Source organism: Cucurbita pepo, chromosome LG03 (assembly GCF_002806865.2).
Source record: "Cucurbita pepo subsp. pepo cultivar mu-cu-16 chromosome LG03, ASM280686v2, whole genome shotgun sequence".
Taxonomy (NCBI): Eukaryota; Viridiplantae; Streptophyta; class Magnoliopsida; order Cucurbitales; family Cucurbitaceae; genus Cucurbita; species Cucurbita pepo.
Genome location: NC_036640.1, coordinates 10,065,043 through 10,091,205, shown reverse-complemented (window position 1 = coordinate 10,091,205; position 26,163 = coordinate 10,065,043). Strand labels below are relative to the sequence as shown.

Here is a 26,163-nt window from a genome sequence, read left to right as displayed (position 1 = left end):
AAAATTGAAGTTTACATTTCAATGAACTTTATAGCTTTTATTATTATTATTATTATTATTATTTTTTTTTTATTTAGCATGTTTGAATTTAAGTTAAACTTAGTCAAAAATTTATTAAGTACGAAATTGAAAAAATTTAGAACTTTATTGAATTACAAAATAAAAAAATAAAAAATAAAAATAGAAATCGAAGCCGTGACTGTTTGAGAATTAAGATCTTATTCTGGAAAGCAGTTTCCTTAATCGACTCATCGCAAAGTAAAAGTTCGAACAAATCGTTACTATCTGCTTGCTTTCTTGGACAATTTCTATTCAGGTACCGTAAATTTTCTTTGTAATTTCTCAGTTTCTTTCCTTAATTACCAGAGATTTGTACTACTTGTGTCAATGGAATCTAGATTTTGTTTTGACTCAGAACCCAATCTGTTCATTATATTTCAAAATTTTGTCATTATCTCGATTTTCTCGGTAGCCAAACAGATTCGTGATTGTGAAACGCAATGGGAACTTCCGACGTTTTGGCGTTGGAGACATAATGAGTTTAATTGGGTTTACGGAATTGGTTTTGTTCACCATGGCTCGGTGACTAGAAGTGGAAGTGGGTTGACTTTCGATTTGGGGAAGTTGTCGTGTTACGTTTAATTTTCTGAGCTGACCGGAGTTTAGATTGTTCATTTGTCTGTCTATTTGATTGGCTGAAGGTACTGACTATCCCTAACTTCCCTGAATTCATACCTCAGGTCCTTAACTTCGTGTAAGATTTGTTGAGCTTCCCTGCAGATGCATATTCATGTGTTGTTTGATGAGATTAGAACTGAGGTTGGTTTTACTCCTAAGATTTTGATCGTTTTGGCTTGTTGAATGATAAAGAATTCAGTAACCTGCAGTTTAGAACTTTGTGTGGTGAGCTTACTTAGAAGTTAGAACTTGAGCCGTTTCCTGTTTCCTAAGGAACTGATTATGTTACCATTGCATAAGTTNTCTTCTTAAATAAATACATGAATTTTTGGTCAAATTTAAAAAATAACATTAATTTTTTAAATATTAATAGAAAGTGGATAACCAAACATAATTTACAACCTTAATTTTTCAAAAACAAAAATCAAAAGTCAAATGGCTATAAAAACGAGCCCTACTTTTTAATTTTCAAAGTCAACGAACTAAGTCTCGGAGAGTCTCACTCTTTTAAATCCTAAATTCGATATCTTCTTTTTGTGACCTCGAATTCAACCGTTTCTTTCGTCTTATAAATCACTTATTTTCAAAATTAGATTTACGAATCAATAATATGCACGTAGAATTAGACATGCATGGATAAAACACAAATTAGCGAATTTTTAGGTCAAAGAGTCTTCGTTTTGAGTCAACTCAGCTTGATTTTGATTTCCTCGATTCCAACAATCTTGTTTCTTTGTTGGTACGAGTTTATTTTAGGTGACATATTTGGTTCTTGTAATTTAATCATAATAAACTTGTTTTAACTATACTAATACAAAACTAGCTTGATCTAGATGTCTTATCCATGCAGTCATGCTCAAGTTGACAAATTCTCAGTCAAATTCACATGTCACTCAGACAAAATCTGAGGGAAGAAAGTTTCATCTGGTTTGCTCGTATTTCAATGATGAATTTGTTTATTCAAAAGATGGGGCGATCCAGAACGAAGTGATTAGAATAAGGTGATCGATAAGAGACGATCGAAATGAGGTGACCTAGAATGATGGGATTCGAAATGGAGGAACCTGTGACCGTTCAGAAAAAATGGAAGTAAGTCAAGTGGAGGAGGTACGGGCTTGCAAAAAGTATGTCACGAGAGGAGATGGGCTTACCTCGACCTATAACACCTAATATATTAATTTTTTTAAATTAATAGAAAATTGAAGTTTACATTTCAATGAACTTTATAGCTTTTATTATTATTATTATTATTATTATTTTTTTTTTATTTAGCATGTTTGAATTTAAGTTAAACTTAGTCAAAAATTTATTAAGTACGAAATTGAAAAAATTTAGAACTTTATTGAATTACAAAATAAAAAAATAAAAAATAAAAATAGAAATCGAAGCCGTGACTGTTTGAGAATTAAGATCTTATTCTGGAAAGCAGTTTCCTTAATCGACTCATCGCAAAGTAAAAGTTCGAACAAATCGTTACTATCTGCTTGCTTTCTTGGACAATTTCTATTCAGGTACCGTAAATTTTCTTTGTAATTTCTCAGTTTCTTTCCTTAATTACCAGAGATTTGTACTACTTGTGTCAATGGAATCTAGATTTTGTTTTGACTCAGAACCCAATCTGTTCATTATATTTCAAAATTTTGTCATTATCTCGATTTTCTCGGTAGCCAAACAGATTCGTGATTGTGAAACGCAATGGGAACTTCCGACGTTTTGGCGTTGGAGACATAATGAGTTTAATTGGGTTTACGGAATTGGTTTTGTTCACCATGGCTCGGTGACTAGAAGTGGAAGTGGGTTGACTTTCGATTTGGGGAAGTTGTCGTGTTACGTTTAATTTTCTGAGCTGACCGGAGTTTAGATTGTTCATTTGTCTGTCTATTTGATTGGCTGAAGGTACTGACTATCCCTAACTTCCCTGAATTCATACCTCAGGTCCTTAACTTCGTGTAAGATTTGTTGAGCTTCCCTGCAGATGCATATTCATGTGTTGTTTGATGAGATTAGAACTGAGGTTGGTTTTACTCCTAAGATTTTGATCGTTTTGGCTTGTTGAATGATAAAGAATTCAGTAACCTGCAGTTTAGAACTTTGTGTGGTGAGCTTACTTAGAAGTTAGAACTTGAGCCGTTTCCTGTTTCCTAAGGAACTGATTATGTTACCATTGCATAAGTTAAATAAAAGGGGAGGAGCTGCTTTGGCTTTATAGTGTTTCAGAAAGTTCCTAGAGCTGTGTTCTTTCAAGGTCTTCGTTGTCTCCTGTGAACGAGCCTCCTTATCCTTTCCAAGTTTGTTGGATAGAAATGATTGCCCATGAAATCTTCTTTCTGTGCAAACCTCCAAACTGACTTGGAAGCCATGGCAACATGTCTTATTCTAGGTTCTCTATCCTTAAGTCCCCTGCCTAATTGAAACCTCTGTGCAACTTGCATTGCTTGGTTTTTTGAAAAAAGGCATAGAGGAGCACATTAAGAAGAGTGTAGGTTGTAAGTCGCACGTTGCTGACAGGAGCACGCTGCACGGTTTGAAAAATACGACTGTGACACTTGGCAAGCTAGCAAGCTAAGATTGTTTTAAGATTACTTTACATCCTTTGGGAAATTTTCCATGCATACATTTCTCTAATCTGTTCTTGATTCTTTCCACTATTGGATGTAAAAAAGTGAAATTTGAAGGGTCGTAGTGTATATACCACGTAGGATAAAGATCCCTTCTCAGACTACAGCCCCAAAATGATCATCCTGGAAGAACTTCCGGTTTATCAGTATTGACGCTCACAACTCATAGGTTATCCTCTTGATATTCTCATACAAGCGACCTTTTACAGAATTTCCAGGATTTTGAAGGCTTTTGTTACTCTTCTTCTCTTTAATAATAAGAAGAATTTTTTATCCTTTATTTTGGAGTTGTGATTATGCGTAGTTGATCTGAAATTACTTAAGTGTGTTCTGCCTTCAATTTGCCCAATAGAGTTTTTAATAATATGATCATGAAGTTTATCTTCCATCTGTCGTTTCGGGAGAAGGGAAGATTTTATGGCAAGCTGGGATGTGTGGTTTGTTATGGGGTCTTTGGGAGAGAGAAATAATATAATTTTCAGGGTTTGATAGGCAGTCGTTTGATGTCTGGTCCCTTGTGAGATTCCATGTTTCTCTTTGGGTATTGGTGAAGAAATCTTTATATAATTATTAAGTCTTATTTTGCTTGAGAGTCCCTTTCTGTAAAGTAGCTCCTTTTGTGGGGTTTACTTTGTGTATGCTCTTATATTCTTCCATTGTCTCTTAAATGAAAGTTGGGGTTTTCATAAACATAAGAAGAAGAAAAAAGAAAAAAGAAAAAAATTATCATTAGCCACTAGTGATGGTTGTGCTGAATTGAATTCTCCCTCAGCTCTGTTTCATTACAGAGCCGTTGAGAGCTTTTTCTGAAACAACCTTCTTAGAAAATCTGCAATAATCACGACGAGGAATAGGAAAAGAAAAGTTCCATGTCCAAGACATTCTTTTACTTCAATTTTACCTCTTGGTTTACCGTCATGAGAACTGAGAATCTAGATTTGCATTTGGAAAGGAATTTACAAGCATTGATAACCAAACTAATTAAGTGGAAATCTATCCTGCAGCTGTTTCTTTCTTCGGAAGACATGTAAAGATTTCAGGAAGCATTCTGCACCTCTAAAGAAATTATAGAACATCCTAAGGATATAGACTACAATGACAGAATAAAGAAGAAATCTAATCGTGTCGGGGGGGGGGGGGNTTTTATTTAAAGAGGACATCCAGTGGTACAAAAGGATATTTTCATGTGCATTAATTCAATTTGTTTTCTATGCAAAAATTAACTGCATTATATAAAGGGTTAATACTGTGGTAATTCTAAATTTTTTGTGTCTCGGCTCAATTGACGAAATCAAAAGTTTAATGTCTGTGTAACAATGCCTATACATCTTCGGATTTATAGGTACTGGATTCATAATATATTTATTAAATACTAAAAAGTAAACCACAAAGTGAGTAGCTTAAGCGTAAATTCGTTTCTGGTGTATTGGTCTTTCGGCCTTGTCATCTATTCTTTTGCATGTTTTGTATCCTGATAGTTCTTCTTGCTGTCAAATAAAGTAATGGATGAAGATCTTTTTCTTGTTCAAACTCTTCCTCTTCAGGACGCCAATTGAAAAACAGAACGGGTGGTCAAATCAGTTTATAGATGTGAAAATTGTTTGTCAATGAATTATTTCCTGCATTTGTGAAGAAGTATTTAAACATTTAACATTTATTTTGCAACGTAATATTCGAGAAAATGTCCTTTCTGAACAATGTCCGTACTAGAATGGCTTTGGCAGTGTAATACATTATGGGAAATCATTAACATAATCTTTGACATGACTAATACAGTGCTAGTCAAAAAGTGATTCAAAGAGTAAGCCCTGACTAGAACGATTGGTTTCAGGTGATATGACGGGAAACATTCCTGAGATCCAAAGTAGATGTGTAGAGAACGATACATGTCTCGCTGACAATGCAAATGCTTCTGCTGGTTCTCCTAAAACTTCTCCAGAAGTCTTCCCATCTGCTATTGAATTCTATGTCTGGTCTGATGAGGGGATTAATCTGTTCGTGGATTTAAATTCTAGCCCTTTGGACTGGACCTAAAGATTAAAAAATGAGGGTTACATCTGTGAGAGCATCTACAGAGACAAATGTCTGCAACAGAATCTCTGTTGGTTTAAAGGTCATAAAGAATTTGCCAAGTCTTTTCAGTGGAACAATCATCCTGGCCTATTGAAGGATGACTATTTACAGAAAGAGGCTCCATCCAGTTCGAACCTGATGACAGATAAATGCATGGTGACTGACCAACTAGATGAAGCTAATGGATCTGTAATCTTCTCTGCAATTACGTCTCATGCCATTAATGCAGATGCATTTGAGCATTTAGATGAAGCTCAGACAATCATTTCTTCTGAAACTGATTTTGATGTGCAGAACCAGAAACTTGCTGGGTCTGGAATTTGTACTGAAGAGGATAATCGTGAAATGAATCTTGATAATGATATGAACAATGCTTTACGAAAAACAGATATTTCTGATCCAGTTTCTGGTGGTCCATCTAGTCTTTCCACATCAGACCATCAAAATCTTATACTTGAAAGTGATATTTGCGAAACTTCAACACTACAGAATAGCTGCCGTATTTTAAATCTCTGTGTGGATAATCCAGGAAGCTTAGCCGCTGGTTTTATGGACGTGGAATCATCAGATATTGAACAATGTCCTACAGACGTTTCTGATTACAGCTTGCAAACAAGTGCAGAGAAGTTGGTAAGGTGTTGTTTCGTTGCCAATTTGCTTGTGTTCTGCATCTATGAGTATATCATGGTTGCTATATTTCTAATTTTCAAAAATCTTCAAATTGCGTACGATTGTCAGTCTGATGATCATCCCCCTAGGCTCTTATCCCCCGCCTTCTTCTTCCTTTAGTGGGTTGTTGGGAGAGGAGTCCCACCTTGGCTAATTAACAAAAAGCAAAAGCAAAGCCACGAGAGCTTATGCTCAAAGTGGACAATATCATACCATTGTAGAGATCCGTGATTCCTAACTGGGGTCTCTAATACACTGTTTTTGCAATGAAAATCTTGATACCTATTTTTTTCCTACCATAAAAAATGAAGAAATTACAGTTGTTTTTCTCGCTTCAATCACTCTATGGATTGTGATAATATCTTTGCTTGCAGGAGAGGAACAACTTAAGTGCAACAATGGAGATTTCAGAGTAAACATTTTTCTAATGTGAGGCCTTTTAACTATTTTAACTTGTGGTTTGATGCCATCATTCCATTTTTTTTTCCAGATACTCTCAATTTCCTGAATCTTTGGAGAAGCCGTTGCCTGTATCTCATATTCTCGAATCTAATGGAGCACATAAGAGGAAGAAACTCACTAAAAATGAAACAAGACGTTGTTATAGTGAACCAGATAGAAGAGTTTTAAGAAGTGTAACTAAAAAACGGGGGCTGCTTAGAAGATCCAGGCGGCTCATTTTAAAGGTCCAATACTCGATTCATTAAAACCTTTTACCCCTTTGTATGATTAAATTCTTATCATTTGATGAAAATACTTATGCGTATAGTTCTTTTTATTAGACTGTGAGTTCGTAAAGTGCATTGGGACATGATGGAACATGGAAGGATCGGTTTCTTCACATCTACAGTGGTCTAAGGAAGAATCACATTAATAGTACGTATGAATATCTTTATTATGTGTTTTCTCCTGGAAAGGCTGTTCATTTTGAGAATTTTAAAATCGATCAGCTTATTTTAGAAATGTATTACTCCAACAATAATTTTTGGATCTTGAATTGGCTAAGTAATACATCATATCACATAGATGGTAATAGATGTAGGCGTCCAGATTCAGAATTCTTAGAATTGTGGATTGTCGTTGCTGTTGTCATGGGATTGTTTCCATCTGAAGAAAATGCTTTCAAGCGTCGATGATCGAAGATCGCCCAGATTTCAAAGGTTAACGTTCGTGTTTATGCATTTTCAAAATCGAATCGGTCAATTTTAGGGCCTGTTTGGAATGCTTTTTCAAGTAGTTAAAAAATGACCTTTTCAAAATGAACATAGTACGATGGTAATTGACGTGTACTACTTCTCTTAAATTAAAGTCTCCGTACTCCACTTGTTATAAGTGTTTCACTAGAAATAGATATGTGACTCTCAATAACATTCCGTGAGATATGGTTTTTCCCTCAGGAGACGTATCTTGTTTTAACCTAAATAGATAGATCCCTATCGCCCCTTAGGAGACGTGTCTTGTTTTTCCCTCACCCCATTAAATACAAATCTAGCTTTTTGATCTTTGATGATACTTCCAACTGCCCCTAACAAGATTGACATTTTGTGTCCCTAAGATTGTAACTTGTTGCAGGTTGCGTTGAATCAAACATCTTTTTCCTGGGAAAGAACAAGCTTGTATGCAGGTTTCTTCTTCAGTTGAATGGTAACAACTCTTTATGATGTTATGGAAGAAATCATGTGTGTAATGCTGGTGAGTTTCTTATGTGAAGGAATTCGTATAAACAAGATTCTTTAGTGACACATTTCTGAGTTCATTATATGATGATACTCACTTTAATAAACATGAGTTTTAGAATGTTTCTTGTCTTCTTAGGCCTGGTTGAAATTGGTCCTAGAACACTCTCTACAAATCTCTCCTACCTCGAGCCTCGGAGAATCTTTTCCTCGATCATCGTAAAAATGTATGAAGCATTTCGTAGGAATGGGCATTGACAGAGTAGTGACGCCTTTCCCGTCCTTGCCTCGTGTACATCTCTAAATCTGCCACACTACTTTTTCTAATGAGTTTTATAATATCGCTAATTTACGGTGAGACACATGATTCATTAATGTAGTTTTGAATAAATGAAATTGAAAGAGTATTGAATCATAAGTTTCCTTGAGCTTTTAGGTTGTATGGGCTAGACTTTAAATAGATTCTACCGTGTTTCATAGGTTCTTATGTCACTACTTAAGTCGGTGCTACCTAAATATTAAACTGACCAAGTAGATAAAAAATTAAAATATCAACCATCTATTAAATTATTTAAATATAATACACCAACTAACTAAATAGATATAACTTCGAGCACGTCTAAGAAATTGAACGTTTTTGACGTAATAAGCAACAACTACACTTATATGTTTTTAGATAAAAATTCCAATTATAATCCGTGTTATAATTAATGTTTTTAATTTGGGAATATAATCTTTAAAATCTTCTATGATAGGTGGTTACAACAAAATATTCTCCGAGTTTAATCATTTATTTTATTAATGATATCGACTTTTATCGATTATAAAAATAATTTTAAAAAATAAATTAATACGAGTTTATTAGAAAATCAATGGTTGAAATTCGTGTATTTGTAACGACCCAAATCTACCGCTAGTAGATATTGTTCTCTTTAGGCTTTCCCTTTCGAGCTTTCCCTTAAGGCTTCAAAGCTAGTAGATATTGTTCTCTTTAGGCTTTCCCTTTCGAGCTTTCCCTTAAGGCTTCAAAACGCGTCTGCTAGTGAAAGGTTTCCAGACCCTTGTAAATGGTGATTTGTTCTCCTCTCCAACCAACGTGCGACATCAAAATTATATGTTATTTAATATTCGAAAACGTTATTTTTGAAGGTGAAATAAAATAGGTTTTAAATACCTAAAAAAATTGAATTTATTCACAATGTGGTTGTTGAAGCAACTTGTCATTTTCTTGGTCCAAATTATGAATGGACAGCTTCATATTTTTGTGGTTTCATTAAATTAGAATAATAAATAAATAAATAAATAAATAAATAAATAAATAAATAAATAAATAAATAAATAAATAAATAAATAAATAAATTTGAGGTAAAGATAAGGCCAACCAAAGCCCTATCCTCAATAATACAAACACAAGTCTTAAAAAGGGCATCAATGCTTCTCCTTCAATGCTCTTAAATCCTTTCATATATTATATTCATACTTCTTTTTTATCCTATGCCAGCGTTTACGACATTTTTGTCACCAACCGATAGTACTAAAATGTGAACGTAAAAAAAAATTCAATGACGTAAAAACTCAATCAACTCAACTTAATCGATACTGTTTAAGTCGAGTTATGAACTTATTAAGTTGAATCAAGTATATAAGTATATATATATACCTGTTTTTATCTAATTTTAAAGTAAAAATAAGGTTGGATTTTAAAAATGTTAAATTTACGACTCGAACAATTAGCTTGAATCTAAAAAAATGTTCAAACTCAACTCAATTCAACCCATGAATACCCAGAATAAATTGCTGACATAATTGTTGGACTCGAGGAAAAAAAAAGTGCATAAAAATATTATAAAATTGAATTGAATATAAAAATATAATATATTATTAAATCAATAATATATATATATATATATATATCATAAATGTGTTACCAAAAGTCAATGTTGAAATAAATAATTTAAAAATAGGCACACCCCATCACACAAATCTATAAGGTTGAACGTTTGACTTTAAGAAAAGAAGTATGCGTTAATTACTACTGAGCTATGCTTAGAGGGTGTTCAAACGACCGCATAACGTGAATTTTAGACATGATGCGTTACTGTTAACGTATTCACAAAATATTTTTAAGTGTAATGCACAAAACGATAATAATTTTATGAAATGATTAAGAAATATTTAAAAGAATTGGAAGTTAGTATCTATACGTGCTAAAAGGACGTGTGTTTTATCTCTTTGAAACATTTCAAGACAAGTAGATAACGTGGTTATGTCGCAGCAGATATAATTATCATATAATATATATATTTTTTTTATAGTATCATATCAGAAATTAAAATTTTAATTTTAGTTTGAATAAATTTACGAGGTCGACATCGTTGTTTAAACGTTTATAGGTACATCAATTATACTCGTAATTAATGATCATGATTTCGACACAATGTAGCATAAGAAAATAGAGTCTACTAAATAAACCGAGCCAAATTTGACGAGAAAATTATCGCTCATTAGTCCTAGTAAATAAATATTCAAGTCATAATGTTATGATCAAGGTATTAAATTTTCGTGGACATGTCGACATTCGTATCGATATTTCATGAAATGTTGAAATATTTTAAGTTTATTTATTAATAAAACCCTAAACCCTAAACCCTAAAATTTTCTGACATCGAGAAAGTAGAAATTTACTTCAAATTTGGAACGGTACAAAAACGACTATTTATTTCACTTTAAAATTATATTTTAAGTTTATTCAATTTCTTTCTTTAAAATTTAATTTTTTTTTTTGAAAAAAAAGTTCCATAAAAAGAAGATTTAAAAAAAAAAAATTACTGTGAATAAAAAATAAATTTAATTATTTATGGTAAAAGTTAATCTTTATACAGAATAACACTAAAAAAACCAGTTATATATCACGGGTTTTGGTTTAAGATTGAGAAATCAAATCAAATGTAGTTACGAGCATCTAACCGGTGCTTCATAGATGAAAACGTAGATTATGCAGTAATGTCTGAAAATCAAAACCAAAGAACAAATACACTGTTATTATCACGGATTTTATTTTAAAAGTGAATATCATATACAAATGTAATTACGAACACCTCACCGACGCTTTATAGATCAAAATATAGATCAGAGGCGACAATTTATCGAAAAATTATGCAACAAAATTAAAAATAGAAATGAATTAGGTTAAAAGATTTCAAAGATAAATGAAGTTTTGCACCCGAACTTTTTGACTTACAAGGAACCTTACTTTTTGACCGACATTCAATTATTTACTTCTTGGTTCAAATCATAATGCATTTGGAATTAAATGGTCTTGAAAAAATAAAATAAAATAAAAAAATAAAAAAAGTAAGATTTTTTTTTTTAAATAATAGAAATAATATAATTATTTTTAATATACCATTTAAATGTTTTAAATTTAAAAGAAGAAAAAAATAATTTTAAATGTACTCATAAAAAAAATTAAAATCTTAATTTAATCTCAAATTTTTATTTTATTTTTTTAAACATGAGAGAGAAATTATACTTAAAAAAATGACTTTTAAAAAAATGTTTTTGATTTAAATTCTATTAAGATTCTTTTACTTTTTCGTTTAGTTTAGATACTCATTTTGATTCATGTATTCTTAAAGGCGAACATTTTAATTTTTATTTTTTTTCGATTTGAAACGTTTATAAAATGTGTCTGAATTTTCCAAACAATTATCAAAATTTACGCTTGCTGGAATTACAGGAACCAAAACGCACGTTTTTTAAATACAAGGACTATATGAATAAACAGTTCTGAAAGTACTGGGCAACTGAAATGAACCGAAGTAGTTTCAAAATGTACAAATGTCAACATAAACATAGTCCAACTGTAAACTACGTGCTCACATTTTTTTTCTTGGAATTTTACAATTGCATAGTTAGAGATCGAATTCTCGACACCCATTGTGAGATCCCGATCGATTGGAGAGTGGAAAGAAATATTCCTTATAAGGGTGTTAAAACTTCTCTGTAACGCATTTTAAAGTTGTGAGGTTGACGACTATATGTAACGTGCCAAAATAGACATTATTTGCTAGCGATGGACATAGGCTGATACACCCACGATAGAGCTCGTGGCCATTAACATTTTGACTGGTTGAATTATGATGACGGATGAAGTCAAACCTCTATATATATATATATAAAAAGGTAAGTTAGAGAATAATAAAATATTTGAAAAAATATATATATTAAGAACAAAATTATGGATATTTTATTGTAATAGAAAAATTGTAACGGCACAAATGAAGCAACGGATAAAAGAAACTGAAATGATGAAATTAAGAACTCAGCAGCGAAAAACCACAGACACATGAACAAAAATGGTGGAAAATGCTTTTTTCTGATAATCCCAACTGCCGTTTTTGATTTGGACAAAAAGTACAAGAATTAATTTCGATCGAGGGAGAGGCAGAGCAGCGCCTTGTTTGTTCCATTAATTCTCCCGTTTCTGTGATATGCAGTGACGGATAGCTTCGAAACCAGGAGACGCCCATTCCAGTTTTTGAAGAAATTTGAATCGGCGGGGCAAGAAGACAATGCCGCTTCGATTATTCGTTGGTGAGGTCAAAGATTGATCGAAATCGTTTAAAGAAAAAGGGGAAAAAGGGGGAAAAGTAGCACTGTTTTTGGGGGGATTGAGTGGTGGAGTGCAGTAATCCAGGCATGAAAAGATCAAAATCGCATTAACTTCTCATTTAATGTCTTCACCTACGCTTTTCCCAATGTCAGAAGTTGTAGTTTCGGCATTTAAGTTTCTCATTTCATCGCAACCTTTTCCCTTCTTCTTTTCTTGCTCTGTTCTTCCTTTTTCCCTACAGCAATTCTCATGATTCTCTTCTTTTTTCTAGATCGGAAGGCGATTTCGTGGAAGCAGCCATGGGGGTTTAATGGGTAATTTTGTTGCTTCGTTTCTGCCTTATCTGAATCTGGTTGAATCTGAGGAATATTTGCTTTATGAATGTATTGGGATTTGGAACAGAATGGGAGTGGATTTTACATTGCTTGCTTCTTGTTTTCTTAAATTGTAATGTTTTTCTGTTTGTTCATGGAACATTTGAACTGGAGATTGTTCTTCATTCTTTGAGTGATTGATTCTTTTGTTCTTGAACAAGATGTTTGGCTGGAGAGGTGGATTGTTTGTAGAACTGGTTGTTTTTGCAGATATGTGTCTTTTAGTGTCTGGTTTAGGTTCAATGTCTCCTGTTGCTGTGTCTTATGGCGAGAAAGGGCCTGTTTTCTGTGGTTTAAAGTCAGATGGGTCTAGTCTTGTGAGCTGTTTTGGTTCAAATTCAGCCATAACTTATGGAACCCCTTCTCATTTCCCTTTCATTGGTCTTACTGCTGGTGATGGGTTTGTTTGTGGGCTTCTTTTGGATTCAAACCAACCTTATTGTTGGGGAAGTAGTGGCTATGTTCAAATGGGTGTTCCTCAGCCTATGAGCAAAGGAGCTCAATATCAAGAAATCAGTGCTGGTGATTATCATCTCTGTGGACTTCGAATGCCTTTGACTGGAAGGCGTAGGAACATGTCTTTTGTGGATTGTTGGGGATATAACATGACTAGAACCTTTGAGTTTGATGGCCCTATCGAGTCGATCTCGGCGGGGTCTGAGTTCAATTGTGGACTGTTTTCTCTTAATAGAACTGTTTTCTGCTGGGGTGATGAGACAAGCAGCCGGGTGATCAGTTTGATACCTAAAGATATGAGGTTTCAAAAGATTGCCTCTGGTGGATATCATGTTTGCGGGATTCTAGAGGGCGTGAGGTCGAGAGCGTTCTGTTGGGGAAGGAGCTTAGACATTGAAGAGGAGATTTCGGTAGCATATTCGGGTGAAGGAAATGTTGACTTGGTTCCTGTTGATCCATTAGCTTCTGTTGTTGGGGGCAAGTTCCATGCCTGTGGGATCAAAAGCTCGGACCGTGGTGTGATTTGTTGGGGCTTTACGGTCAAACCGAGTACTCCGGCACCAGATGGGATTCAAGTTTATGACATTGCAGCTGGAGATTACTTCACCTGTGGAATTCTAGCTGAAAAATCTCTCCTGCCTGTCTGCTGGGGGCTTGGATTTCCTACTTCTCTACCTTTAGCTGTCTCTCCTGGAATCTGTAAAGCAACTCCTTGTGCTCCGGGTTTCTACGAAATAAGCCAAGACAAAGCTCGGTGTAAGTCGCCGAGTTTTCATGTTTGTATGCCCTGCAGTACTGCTTGCCCTCCTGGGATGTACCAAAAATTTGAGTGTTCCTTAAAATCTGATAGGCAGTGCGAGTATAATTGTTCAAGTTGCTTTTCTGGTGAATGCATATCAAACTGTTCATCTATGATATCAAATGGTTTGTTGGTGAAGAAAAATGGTAAGCTCTGGTCTATGCAGCTGCCAGTTCTTGTAGCTGAGATTGCTTTTGCTGTGTTTTTGATAGCTATTGTGTCGATAACTGCGATCTTTTACGTTCGATACAAGCTACGGAACTGCCATTGCTCGGGAAAGGAGTTGAAGTCAAAGAAGAACAAAGTGACAGTCTCTGCCTTCCAGAAGGAAAGCTATAAAATACGTCCGGACTTAGATGAGCTGAAGATAAGGCGGGCTCAGATGTTCACCTATGAAGAACTCGAGAGAGCAACGTGTGGGTTTAAGGAAGAGTCTATTGTGGGAAAGGGGAGTTTCTCTTGTGTTTTTCGAGGTGTTTTGAAGGACGGGACGGTCGTAGCAGTCAAACGAGCTATAATGTCTCCAAATATGCAGAAGAATTCAAAAGAGTTCCACACTGAACTTGACTTGCTATCAAGATTAAACCATGCCCATTTGCTTAATCTGCTTGGTTATTGTGAAGAAGGTGGAGAGAGGCTTCTGGTTTATGAGTTCATGGCTCATGGCTCCTTGTATCAGCACCTTCATGGCAAGAACGAGACCTTAAAAGAGCAATTAGATTGGATAAGAAGGGTTACAATTGCAGTCCAAGCAGCCAGGGGAATCGAATACTTGCATGGCTATGCTTGTCCTCCCGTCATTCATCGAGACATTAAGTCGTCAAACATTCTTATCGACGAAGAGCACAATGCTCGAGTCGCTGATTTTGGCTTGTCGTTGTTGGGACCAACAGATAGTAGCTCTCCATTAGCTGAGCTACCAGCTGGGACACTTGGCTATCTCGATCCTGAATACTATAGACTTCATTACCTTACCACAAAGTCCGATGTGTATAGCTTCGGTGTTTTGCTACTAGAAATTCTCAGTGGTCGAAAAGCCATTGATATGCAATATGAAGAAGGTAACATAGTAGAATGGGCAGTGCCTTTGATAAGATCTGGAGATATCTCTGCAATTTTAGATCCGATATTAAAACCGCCCTCTGATATCGAAGCCTTGAAGAGGATTGCAAATGTAGCTTGCAAATGTGTGAGAATGAGAGCTAAGGAGAGGCCATCAATGGACAAAGTGACAACTGCATTAGAGCGTGCTCTCGCCCAACTGATGGGAAGTCCGTGTAACGAACAACCGATCTTACCAACCGAGGTGGTTTTGGGAAGCAGCAGACTACACAAAAAGTCATCTCAAAGATCATCGAACCGTTCAGTGTCCGAAACGGATATAGCAGAAGCTGAGGATCAAAGGTTCGAGTTCAGAGCTCCGTCGTGGATTACATTCCCGAGCGTGACGTCGTCCCAGAGGAGGAAATCCTCAGTGTCAGAAGCAGATGTTGATGGAAAGAATTTGGAAGGAAGAAATGTAGGGAATTGTGGAGGTGTTGGGGATGGATTGAAGAGTTTAGAGGAAGAGATTGGGCCTGCTTCCCCTCAGGAAAAGCTGTTTTTGGAGCACAATTTCTAAAGTTGAGAGACTCTTCAAAACAAAAAACAATCAAAATTCCAAAGCTTTTGAGTTTTATTTTCTCTAACAACTTACTTTTTTGTTGTTGTATGTTCCAGTTTGTGAATACCCATTTCTTTGAACATTAGCTGCCTCGATCGTTTCTTCTCAAACGTGAATAACTGACAAATTATAATGTGAGATCTCAAATCGAGTGACGTTGGTAACAAAACAAACATTCTTTATAAGAGTGTAAAAATGAGAGGAAGAACTTGGAAGGAAAAGTCCAAAGAGGATGAGAAAAACTTAAAAGGGAAAACTAAAAAAGAACAATAATTACTAGCAATGATTGTTGCATATAATCTATTAACTCTCTCTAGTAGGTAAATTATTCAAGTTCCTCATTCCACTCAAGGCTTTGTCGTTTGGTAGTAACGAGTAGAGTGCATAAGCACCGAAATGACCGTGGAGAACAAGACTTGAGAGACCTACTATTCCAACCCATTGAATGAAGGACAAGGATGAATGCCTTGAGCCTCAGCCCTAAGGACCAAAGCGGTGGTTTGGATAAGCAAGCTTTCATTTAGAGTTACTTAACTAGTGTTTTATCCACTAAATTAAGCTTAAAAATGAAAAAGAATACGAGATCCACTCGTGGATGAGTAAGAACAAAAACTATTCGAGTTCAACACATATGAACAGAAATATGTCTTTAACTAGTTCTACAATTCGCCGTTTTTCGATCTCCTTCAACCTGTTACATTAATCTTACAAGAACACTTTGTAGTTACCATTATTCTCCAGAAAATAACTGAAGATTTGTACATAAACAAATAAAGTAAACTGTTAAGCTGAAAACATACTTCCTTCTATCTGCTGCATGAAACTGATGGAATTCCTTAAAGTAAACTGTCAGAGGATGCATAATTCTTCAAATTTTCAGACCCATCTTTGATTTTGATTTGAACTAAGAACATATCTAGAAGATGTGCTAGGCGCAAGGACAAAGCCTTCTGGTATGCGGGTGTGAGCCATCGCAAGAAAGCATTGGCTGTGCGCTGCTGTATAAGCACGCTCCTGGATTCTGGTATTTGTATACACTAAATATAAGAACTCTATAGCATAAAAAAACACAGCTGCTTTCATGCATCATTTCCTTTATAATACATTCAAAAGAAACTCTCAGTAAAACTTACATATCTGGGGAAAGTTCGGTTTTAATATCAATAAAGGAAGAACACAATCTATTTGAACTGGGTGAACATGATGATGAACTAAGTTTGGTTGGGTACCATAAACCCTTTCAATCTATTTGAACATCAAGTAATTCGGTGTATAAATCCCAAAATATCAGTGTAACAGTATGACATTTTCGTTCTTCCCACGCCTTACGTTCTTATTGATTATTCGAACCATAATCATCCAATCCCATTATGCCAACAAATAATACTGAGAATCACGTCTGATTATCAATACAAAAAGAAGAGGACAACATACCAGTTCTTTAGGAGAATTATAAGCAACTTCAGCAGGTTGATCAGGCCCAACACTTGGTAAGCAACCTCCTTTGCAGCTCAAGTATTTTTGCATACTATCCCAAATAAAGAAAACAACATGAATATGAATATAAGAAAGTATACAATTCATAATTCATAAGTCATCTACCGTGCACAGAGTAATTGTAACGGTCCAAGCCCACCCGTTAACGGATATTGTTCTCTTTGGGCTTTCCCTTTCAGACTTCCCCTCAAGGTTTTTAAAATGCGTCCGCTAGGGAGAGGTTTCCACACCCTTATAAAGAATGCTTCGTTCACCTCCCCAACCGATGTGGGATCTCACAGTAACTACATCCACTTTTTTTTTATTCAAAAACACTTAAATCAAGAAAAATTCTAATGGCTTCATAAGAAATGGAAAAGAAAACAGAAGCTTACTCACATGTCACAGTGATTTAGGACCATAAGCTTGTTTGGGATGCATGATTGTCCATTTGTCTTGCAAACTGAATCACATGACTCTCCTTGTCTATCATACATTCAGTTCAGAAGAGTATAAGAAAGATGTCAAACAATGTAAAAGGAAGCAGACCTATAGATAACTACCCTGAACGATACCTTCCAATAATGACGTTGACACCGTTGAGTTTGAATTCTAGTTCCGTGCCATTGACTCCTATGAAGACCATTAAGTATAATAAATGTTTTAGATAAGAAATTAGAAAAGAAAAAAAAAACATGAAAATGACATGCTTAGAAAACCTTATAAAAAATACAATCCTGATTTTGTAAACAAATCACAAACATGACAGAAGGACGGAAGATAATGGAGTTCCAAGTTCTCTGAGGCGGTCATTCGGCTGTGGTTCATGGGTGGGTTTGGGTTGGTTGGATTCATTCATTGGTTTATGTTGAACCGCACCGACCTGAATTTATATAACTGAAGACAACCTGGGTACAAATTTTGTGAGATGGCTGAAGCCCACCGCTAGTAGATATTGTCCTTGTTTGGTTATCCCTTTCGGGCTTCTCCTCGAGGTTTTTAAGATGCGTCTGCTAGGAAAAGGTTTCCACACCCTTATAAAGAATGTTTCGTTCTCCTCCCCAACCAATGTGGGATCTCACAATCCACCACCTTCAGGCCCAGCATCCTCGCTGGCATTTGTTCCCTCCTCCAATCAATGTGGGATCCCCTAATCCACTCCCTTGCAAGGCCCAACATCCTTGCTGGCACACCGCCTTGTGTCCACCCCCTTCGGGACTCAGCCTTCTCGCTGGCATATCGCCTGGTATCTGGCTCTGATACCATTTGTAACGGCCTAAGCCCACCGCTAGCAGATATTATCCTCTTCGGGCTTTCCCTTTTGGATTTCCCCTCAAGGTTTTTAAAATGCGTATGCTAAGGAGAGGTTTCCAAGAAGGCTATTACATGAATGCAATTACACTGAATCTAAAAGAAAAAGTGAGAAAGACACCTGAAAATGGAAGATCAGCACAAATATGGAAATGATGGCAACAAATGGAAAATGTAGAAAATCAGGGACTGCTAAAATATGAAACGCGCCTGAAAATGGTTTTTAAAAAAAGGTTACACATGGAACTTAACCTCTGTGCAATTATTTTAAAAATCATAATCCTTACATGGTTTGAATTCATTTACTAAAGTAGCTGAACATTCCACTGCAATTTACAACCGCCAAAGAAGAACTCCAATCTAATTCAGCTTTATCAGCTAACCTGAAGAATATGACGGCAGAGAAAAGCAATGATGGTAATCGCTGCGATAAGCATTTTCGTGCACCTGAAAATTGTAAATTCTATCAAATAACTCAACTGTTAAAAGAAAAGATATGATGTCAGATTATGACGACACCTCCGAATTATGACAACACCTCAAATTTTATTTTAAACATTTAGAATAAAATATCAATGCAGGACACTTACAACACTCTCCGAACTATGACGACACCTCCCAACACAGAAATCAAACACACCGGCATATGTCCCTGCAAGATTTAGCGTAGTTTGAAATATTTAATTAATGTCTTTGGAATAACAAAATTAATTTTTCTATAAGTACATCATCACCTGCAGTGGAAGGCTTAGCAATTTTTATTTTTAGTATTTGCTCCCTTTTTGTCTGCAAGCAGCATCCAGAAAGGCGCCAATTTTTAGATTCCAGCTCAAATTCATAAGGAAAAAGAAGACTAAATAAAAACAGAATGAGGCATTATAAGAATCAAGAAGAATTCCATCATACCCTTGAAGGATCCTGGCAGCATGAAACACAATATTCGTAGGAATTACAACATTGTGAAACAAGATTGCATCCACTGCAAATTGTAAGCAGAAAAATAAATACTATGCTCGACAGAGCTCGAGCTCTTACACTCATCATGAGCCATCAAAGATTTATCTGGAAAAAAACTCACTGACAAGGAAATTTTTCCCCTTTCCCTAGGCAGCAACGAGATAGTGGATCAAAAGACGAAGCATCACATACATAGCCTGCATGAGAGCACAATAATTATGCTGAATGGAAGAAGTATACATTTAGGACTTTCCAGAAGTTACAAGTTCTGACAAAACATGTACGTAAAAAGTTTCAGGACTTTCCAGAATTTTTAGTATTCTCTAGAATACTATTAAGATCTAGATAAGATTATAAGCAGAATACATGAGTATTGTCATAGCCAAGAAAGGCAGAGGTAATAATTGATAATTAAACTCACAGATGAATATCTAAATAGAGGTGGTAGAAATTAATAATGAACAAGATGAAGGTATCACTGTAAACATTGACTAAGAAGAGCATAACAAAAAGCAGTAGGCAGGGCAGCACCAACACAGAACATCTAACAGCAGGTTTTGAGGCCAATTTAAGGGGTCTAAGATAGTCAATCTACAGTCTCCCAATTCTCTCTCTCTCTCTCTCGCTCTCTGCTGAAAATGGAGCTTAAACATATGGAAGGACTGTTTCCAGTTTTTGAAGAGAACTCTGATAATGATTTTGTATACAAGAGGGATGAGACTAACAACCACTCTAGTCAATCCAAGCTCAAACATTCAAGAGGCCAAGGAAATATATTCAACAGCAAGAAGATTTGATCCTTGACAACAATGTGAGTCCATATCCTTTTGGACTGACAATTGGGGTTCATCTCCTCTCAAAGCTGCCTTCCAGACTTCACACTCTCTCAAGCCGCAAGAAATCAACTACTGCGGCATGTTGGAACAGAAATAATGCCTCTTGGGATCTTGGCTTAAGAAGACACCTTACAAAAGAAAAGATCATTGAGTTGTCCCTCTGATCCACTCTTTTACAACCCCCTTCTAGACCTACGGTGGAAGACCAATGGAAATGAACCCTAGATACTAAAGGTTCCTACAAAACTAGATATCTTTCTTACAAATTATCATCCAGTGGTAGTCTACATCATAAGAACCTATACACGAATATATGGAAAGGCCCCCTAGTGTTCCCTTTGTCAAAACCTTTCCTCGTTTAGGAAATCAGCCATGGACGCGTCAACGCTACCATTTGGTCTTCCCCAGTGTTCCACTCACATTCCAGATGCTTCTTATGGGTCACCCTTTCAAGAAGGAAAAGGAGCACCTTATTTATACTTCCCTATCTTGGTGTAAAATCTCCCCATACTTTTTTTAATTACAGCCTTAAATCTCTTATAGCCCGCTGGTCTTGCTTTTTGTAATTCTCATGGCTATTTTAGGCAATATGCAATTCCATATAATAGCTCTAATGATTTTCCTTCTAAAAGTTAGATTAAGTGGCAGACATCTTCAAGATCAGAGATTTATCACTGTGGCCCAACCAAAGAACTGTGAATCAAACAAATCCAAGTGAACTCGCACAAAAAAGAACAAAGAATTTAAAACTAACTTGTTCATCAAATTTTTCAAACGCCCCTAATAAAAAAAAATTGAAAATAAGTAAAAGAAAGGCACATATTCAGGAAATTTCAATGTAACTGCAAAAAATAAAAAAACGAAGTAGCACTACGAGTTAACGAAAGAAATGCTTACCACTATCATCAGCCAGTAAATATCTTCCCTGAACAGTGCTCCTACATGATCTATTTACTGCTAACCCAATATTATTCCTTCAATAATAAATAAATAAAAAAAAAAGAAAAAAAAAAGAACAATAATTTAGTAAACAAACTGAAATATAGCTATGATGGCATAGAAACAAAATGATATGAATATAGAACATACAGTATTTAACCCATCAATAGCGAAGGCAAGAAAAAATTGTAAGTCATAAAAGATCACGAGAAAATCCACTCGTAAAGAGTATTAAGAAAACTAAAGAGACTGAAAATCCATTTATAAATGGATTCCAAAATTCAAGAATCTAAACAGCAACATTCTTCCGTTTGGTTTCTCTGTAATCGGGAACAGAACAGTACGAAAGGCCAAAATCCTAGAAAGAACAACGCAGATGGGATGAATTAGAAACTGAAAGTGAAAAAAACTCACCTGATAGCTGAAATTATTGAAGGAAAGAGGAGGAAAAATTGGAAGAACAAGAGAGATAAACTGATGCGCTGTGTGGACATTGCGTTATGAACGTCGTGAATAATTAAACCAAGAGATGAGAATTGTGTGGGAAGTCGGCGTTTAAGCGCAGATTCGACGGCTTCCCGCCTGTCTGAGCTCTCCCTCCGTTCTGTTCTCCATGGAAATTGCTGCTGATTGAAATATATAATCGAACGAATTTTTTTAATGATTAAATTAAAAGTCTTTTTTTTAAAAAAAAATAATTAATAATAATAATAATATATCAAAATTTTAAAACCTAATTAAACATTGCAATTTATGTATGTCAACTGTATAATTTTAATAATCTCAAATTTTGAAAAATGTTATATTGAATTAATACACGAATAATTTTGTTATTTTTACATATTTATTAAAGAAACATATTTTAAAATATATTTTTATTCACATGAAAATTAATTTATTTTCGAAAGTTCTGATCATTTAAACTCTAAAGAAGTAAATTAATATAGTGTTTCTATTAATCATTTAAAATTATTTTTACTTGATTCTACACAATCGAGTCATAATCTCATTAATTAGAATCAATTCATAATCACATAAATAAATAAAATTGATTGAAATCATAATGTAACAATGAAAAGACCATAAAAACTTTAAAAGGAACTTGACCAACTTTTGAAAGGGTGAGAGAACTAAGAACACTTCTCAAAATGTATATAAACAAGAACGTTTCAAGAATTCCAAAACAATTATCAGACATTGAAATGGGTATGGAGGAAGTCATGTACATTGATGCCAGTACCATAGCTAGTTATCTATAACTACATTAGTACACAGCCAAACCAGATAATAGCACTTATCAGCTATTGAGTTGATTATCAAAAAGAGGAGGATGGTCGAAACAATAGAATGAAATTGAACTCTCAGAAGTGAGTGAGTTGTTCGAGTTTTCTAGCCTGGAAAAATTTGCACCGTCCTTTCGCATTTGATTCAATTTCTTCACTCTTTCTCTTGGATGTGGTGATACCAACATTGCTTAGTCTTAATTGTTTCTTACCACTTCCACCCGTTGCCCCATCTTCATCCACTTTGTCTGACTCCCTGGACATCAAGCACATAGAGAAAAGAAAACTTACATCATAGTGATTCCATAATCAAAACAACTTCCATAACACTTTGAAGTTTGAGTCAGTGTCAAGGAAGTATGAGAAGTTTCGGCGTCTAATTCTTTGAAATCCCACGTCAGTTGGGAAGGAGAATGAAACACCCTTTATAAGGGTGTGGAAACCTCTCCCTAGCAGACGCGTTTTAAAAACCTTGTGGGGAAGTCCGAAAAGTAAAGTCCAAAGAGGACAATATCTACTAGCAGTGGACTTGGGCCGTTACAAATGGTATCAGAGCCGAACATCGAGCGATGTGTCAGTGAGGAGGCTGAGTTCCAAAGGGGGGTGGACATGAGGCGATGTGCCAGCAAGGACGCTGGGCCTCGAAGGGGGTGGATTTGGTGGGGGTCCAACATTGATTGGAGAAAGGAACGAGTGCTAGCAAGGACGCTAGGCCCCAAAGAGGGTGATCTCACATCGGTTGGAGAGGAGAACGAAACACTCTTTATAAGGGTGTGGAAACCTCTCCTTAACAGATGCGTTTTATAAACCTTGAGGAAAAGCCCGAAAAGTAAAGCCCAAAGAAGAAAAGGCGGTGGGCTTAGGCCGTTACAAATTTTCTGCTCATATGTAAACAAATGGATCATATTATGCTTATTTGATGATTTATGAGAAGCTAAATTGATGAACAGAAACTAGGCATAGCCATCCTAGGTTGGCCAAGCCGCAAAGGATTTTGAAGAATGGGTTCAAATTGTATGGAGGTCATGGTCACTTACCTAGAATATTACAATCTTGTGAGTTTCTTGACAACTAAATGTCAGGGTTTTGCCCTGTGAGATTAGAGTCTAAACACTCACTAATGTTTAAAAAAACACTGAACGTGGGTGTATCACGAAGTAGACCCGAAGAACGAACCAAAACTATTTGGATATCTAACTATTGTACAATAAAAGTGGGATGCACCAAACAAAACTATATTCTAGAATAAAGGAAGAATCATTCATTTTCAGTGAACAAATCAAGTTCTAATTTAGAATGGGAAAGAACCGAACATCTCAGTACATCAGAGCAGGATGATGATCCAGCAAGAATGCGAAGTGCATTACATCAATAAACAATTGTACATCATTAATTACTAAACTCCATATGATATTCAAACTTGTTTTTAAGACTGCTTTCATTAAATCAATCCCACCATCACTAACAAACGCACTTCAAACAACATACCTAGTCCAATAGGGGATAACGAGCTAAAAGAAAATATATAGCATTTTAAACAACAAAGCCTGTCCTTTTTATACCGTGGAGAACATAAAAGGGCATAATGAGCTAATTCTGCAAAGAAATATAATACTTGCAAGGCAGAGTAAAAACTAACCATGATACTTCAACAATGTCTTTGAAATATGAAGTGCAGGTACCCCAACTGAAGCGGACCAATGTGGGGAACCCAAATACCGAGTGCTTGTGATCTTCTAACCAACATTTAGTTGTTGGATCTACATAGATTAAATCATAAGAGCACTAGTGATTTCACCCAGTGAAGTGAAAACGTGATTATAGTATGCTGCAAAAAATATTTAGAGGATGAAATTAACCTCCAGGGTATCCAGAACCAAAGTTTCTATGCATGTTTTCAGCTGTTTCCTCCAATGCCCAATCCCGCAACACACGATCTCTTGTGACCTACAAGTCAAAGTGATGAATTTGAGTGGGAAACGGTTGGAATGCCAGATCTTAAAAGAACGCATCAGCATTACCTTTGCAACTATGCTTGCCCCACTGACAACAGGATATAAACTATCAGCCTTCTTTGCAACTACAAATTTTACATTGGGAAATTTTTCAGATAACTTGATTCTGTACTTCTCAGGATCTCCAACAGTATCCACATAAACCTGAAAATAAATAGAAGTGATTGATCTAACATTGTTCTTGGGGCAGAACAAATCTGCAAATGACTTCAAATCATCAATTGATAACAAAAAAGTTTGAAGGCAATGGAAGATGAGATATGCTGAATGGGGATTTTCTTTCCCTCTATCTTATGGACCTGAATAAATCATGAATATAACTTTCCAAATTTTAATTTTTACAGATCTTCCTCATAAAGAACATGTCGCATCCTGCTAACTCTCATGAACGAATATACAAAGGCATACAAAAAATAATTGGAAGTTACCAAAGGCTATCCAATCTTCTCAAGTTGTTGCCTCTGCTTTCTCTGTTGAGAGAGTGTGTTCTTAACAATTTCTATTTCTTTTCATCTATCAACGGCAATTTCATTTCTTGTTGAAAGAAATACTATATTAAAATCGCATAACTGACTCATGAATGCAAGAAACCAGGGAGAGAGTTACCTCAGTTAAAAGAACTCCCATGCCTAGAACCTTGGTAACCAGACCCATTGCAGAGTCATGTGATATTTCATTTAGGTTTATCTTTACTCTGTTGAACAATAAAAACAAAAACTTCAGAAAAAAACCCAGGCGTGAAAGTTCTCATATGATACATTATGTTGGACTTAACATTTTGCCTTCCGTTGTTAAAGAATCATTATCCGTTAGCTTAGAGTGTTTGTGCAAATGAAAGAATTTATAAACCACCAAATACTGACTTATTTAGCATTTTGGATGAAAGTTCCCGAGGATCTATGACATCAACAGCCCATCCAATTGACTCATTAGCCTTCAAACCTTCAAACAATTCCTCCCTCTTCTCTTCTTTCAATGTTTTTGAGTCTAGATGCAAAACAAAACATCAAAAATTGGAAGAAAAGTAAACGAAACTGAAAAATGATGAAAAACACTTAAAATAAAATCGGTAGAAGCATCAATCGTTTAGAAAAGCTAAACCTGCAAAATTCAAAGACGAAAGTTCTTTCAAATAGGAACGAGTACAGTACAAGCATCCATACACCATTGGCCCTGAGATCAAACGCAGTAATATATCAGAAACAAAATACACAAAATCACATCCCAAAATAAGATAATCGAAGCGGTGTTAAAGATGCAGAAATGGAAGAAAACGAATAGGAAAATAGAAAACCTAAAACAGGGCCTCGACCAGCTTCGTCGATGCCCATAACACAAGGCTTCGATGCCCATTTCGGGAGTGGATCTTGCGAAGACATTGCTGAGTTCTTCTCACTACGTCGGTTTACTACCAAATCTCACTTCCCCTCTAGAGCGTTTTCGATTGTGTGTTCCTTTTAGGTCGATTCCCGCCATGGAAGCTTTTATCTGATACCTCTCACAGCTTCCCGCTCAATCGGCCCTAATTCTTTACGCATTTTTGACAAAATTCTAAATAAATTTTAAAATGTTTAAAGAAAATTAACTCTTCCATCCTTAAATTTACAATTTAAAAATTGTTTACAATATTTTTTTATTAAGTTTTGATTTAAATTATTATAGAGGGGCAAAAATAGTACTCTGTAAATTTCATTTTTAAATAAATAAATAAAGCATATTATAGTA

At 35.4% G+C, this 26,163-nt stretch overlaps 4 protein-coding genes across 16 annotated transcripts; 2 read left to right on the top strand and 2 right to left on the bottom strand.

The window, feature by feature from the left end:
- The first annotated feature begins 229 nt into the window (after positions 1-229).
- Positions 230-8,126, top strand: LOC111790659. Of its 13 annotated transcripts, none has more exons than XR_002814524.1 (7): positions 2,103-2,189; positions 5,128-5,558; positions 5,664-5,999; positions 6,413-6,450; positions 6,529-6,724; positions 6,821-7,730; positions 7,854-8,126. XR_002814524.1 is itself a non-coding variant. In XM_023671654.1 (5 exons), the coding sequence occupies exons 2-5, from the start codon at positions 5,508-5,510 to the stop codon at positions 6,833-6,835; spliced, it is 741 nt and encodes a 246-aa protein (XP_023527422.1). In that variant the 5' UTR covers positions 2,103-2,189; positions 5,128-5,507; the 3' UTR covers positions 6,836-7,778. The 13 variants fall into 13 exon arrangements, 1 of the variants encoding a protein (XP_023527422.1); XR_002814514.1 differs by having other exon boundaries at positions 5,128-5,999; positions 6,821-6,914; positions 7,611-7,730; XR_002814516.1 differs by having other exon boundaries at positions 5,128-5,999; positions 6,821-6,914; positions 7,075-7,730.
- A 3,867-nt stretch (positions 8,127-11,993) lies between these two features.
- On the top strand, positions 11,994-15,711 carry LOC111790655 (serine/threonine-protein kinase-like protein ACR4). Its single transcript, XM_023671652.1, has 2 exons — positions 11,994-12,310; positions 12,601-15,711. The coding sequence occupies exon 2, from the start codon at positions 12,865-12,867 to the stop codon at positions 15,577-15,579; it is 2,715 nt and encodes a 904-aa protein (XP_023527420.1). The 5' UTR covers positions 11,994-12,310; positions 12,601-12,864; the 3' UTR covers positions 15,580-15,711.
- A 506-nt stretch (positions 15,712-16,217) lies between these two features.
- Positions 16,218-21,761, bottom strand: LOC111790656. Its single transcript, XM_023671653.1, has 11 exons — positions 21,555-21,761; positions 21,099-21,175; positions 19,487-19,562; positions 19,315-19,387; positions 19,143-19,194; positions 18,999-19,060; positions 18,792-18,855; positions 17,673-17,730; positions 17,497-17,583; positions 17,056-17,149; positions 16,218-16,642 (listed from the first exon to the last, which is right to left on the bottom strand). The coding sequence occupies exons 1-11, from the start codon at positions 21,632-21,634 to the stop codon at positions 16,550-16,552; spliced, it is 816 nt and encodes a 271-aa protein (XP_023527421.1). The 5' UTR covers positions 21,635-21,761; the 3' UTR covers positions 16,218-16,549.
- Positions 21,762-22,266: 505 nt separating this feature from the next.
- LOC111790654 (ribonuclease H2 subunit A) lies at positions 22,267-25,987 on the bottom strand. Its single transcript, XM_023671651.1, has 8 exons — positions 25,733-25,987; positions 25,540-25,611; positions 25,302-25,425; positions 25,045-25,132; positions 24,445-24,582; positions 24,283-24,370; positions 24,063-24,183; positions 22,267-22,679 (listed from the first exon to the last, which is right to left on the bottom strand). The coding sequence occupies exons 1-8, from the start codon at positions 25,815-25,817 to the stop codon at positions 22,502-22,504; spliced, it is 894 nt and encodes a 297-aa protein (XP_023527419.1). The 5' UTR covers positions 25,818-25,987; the 3' UTR covers positions 22,267-22,501.
- Between the last annotated feature and the right edge of the window lie 176 nt (positions 25,988-26,163).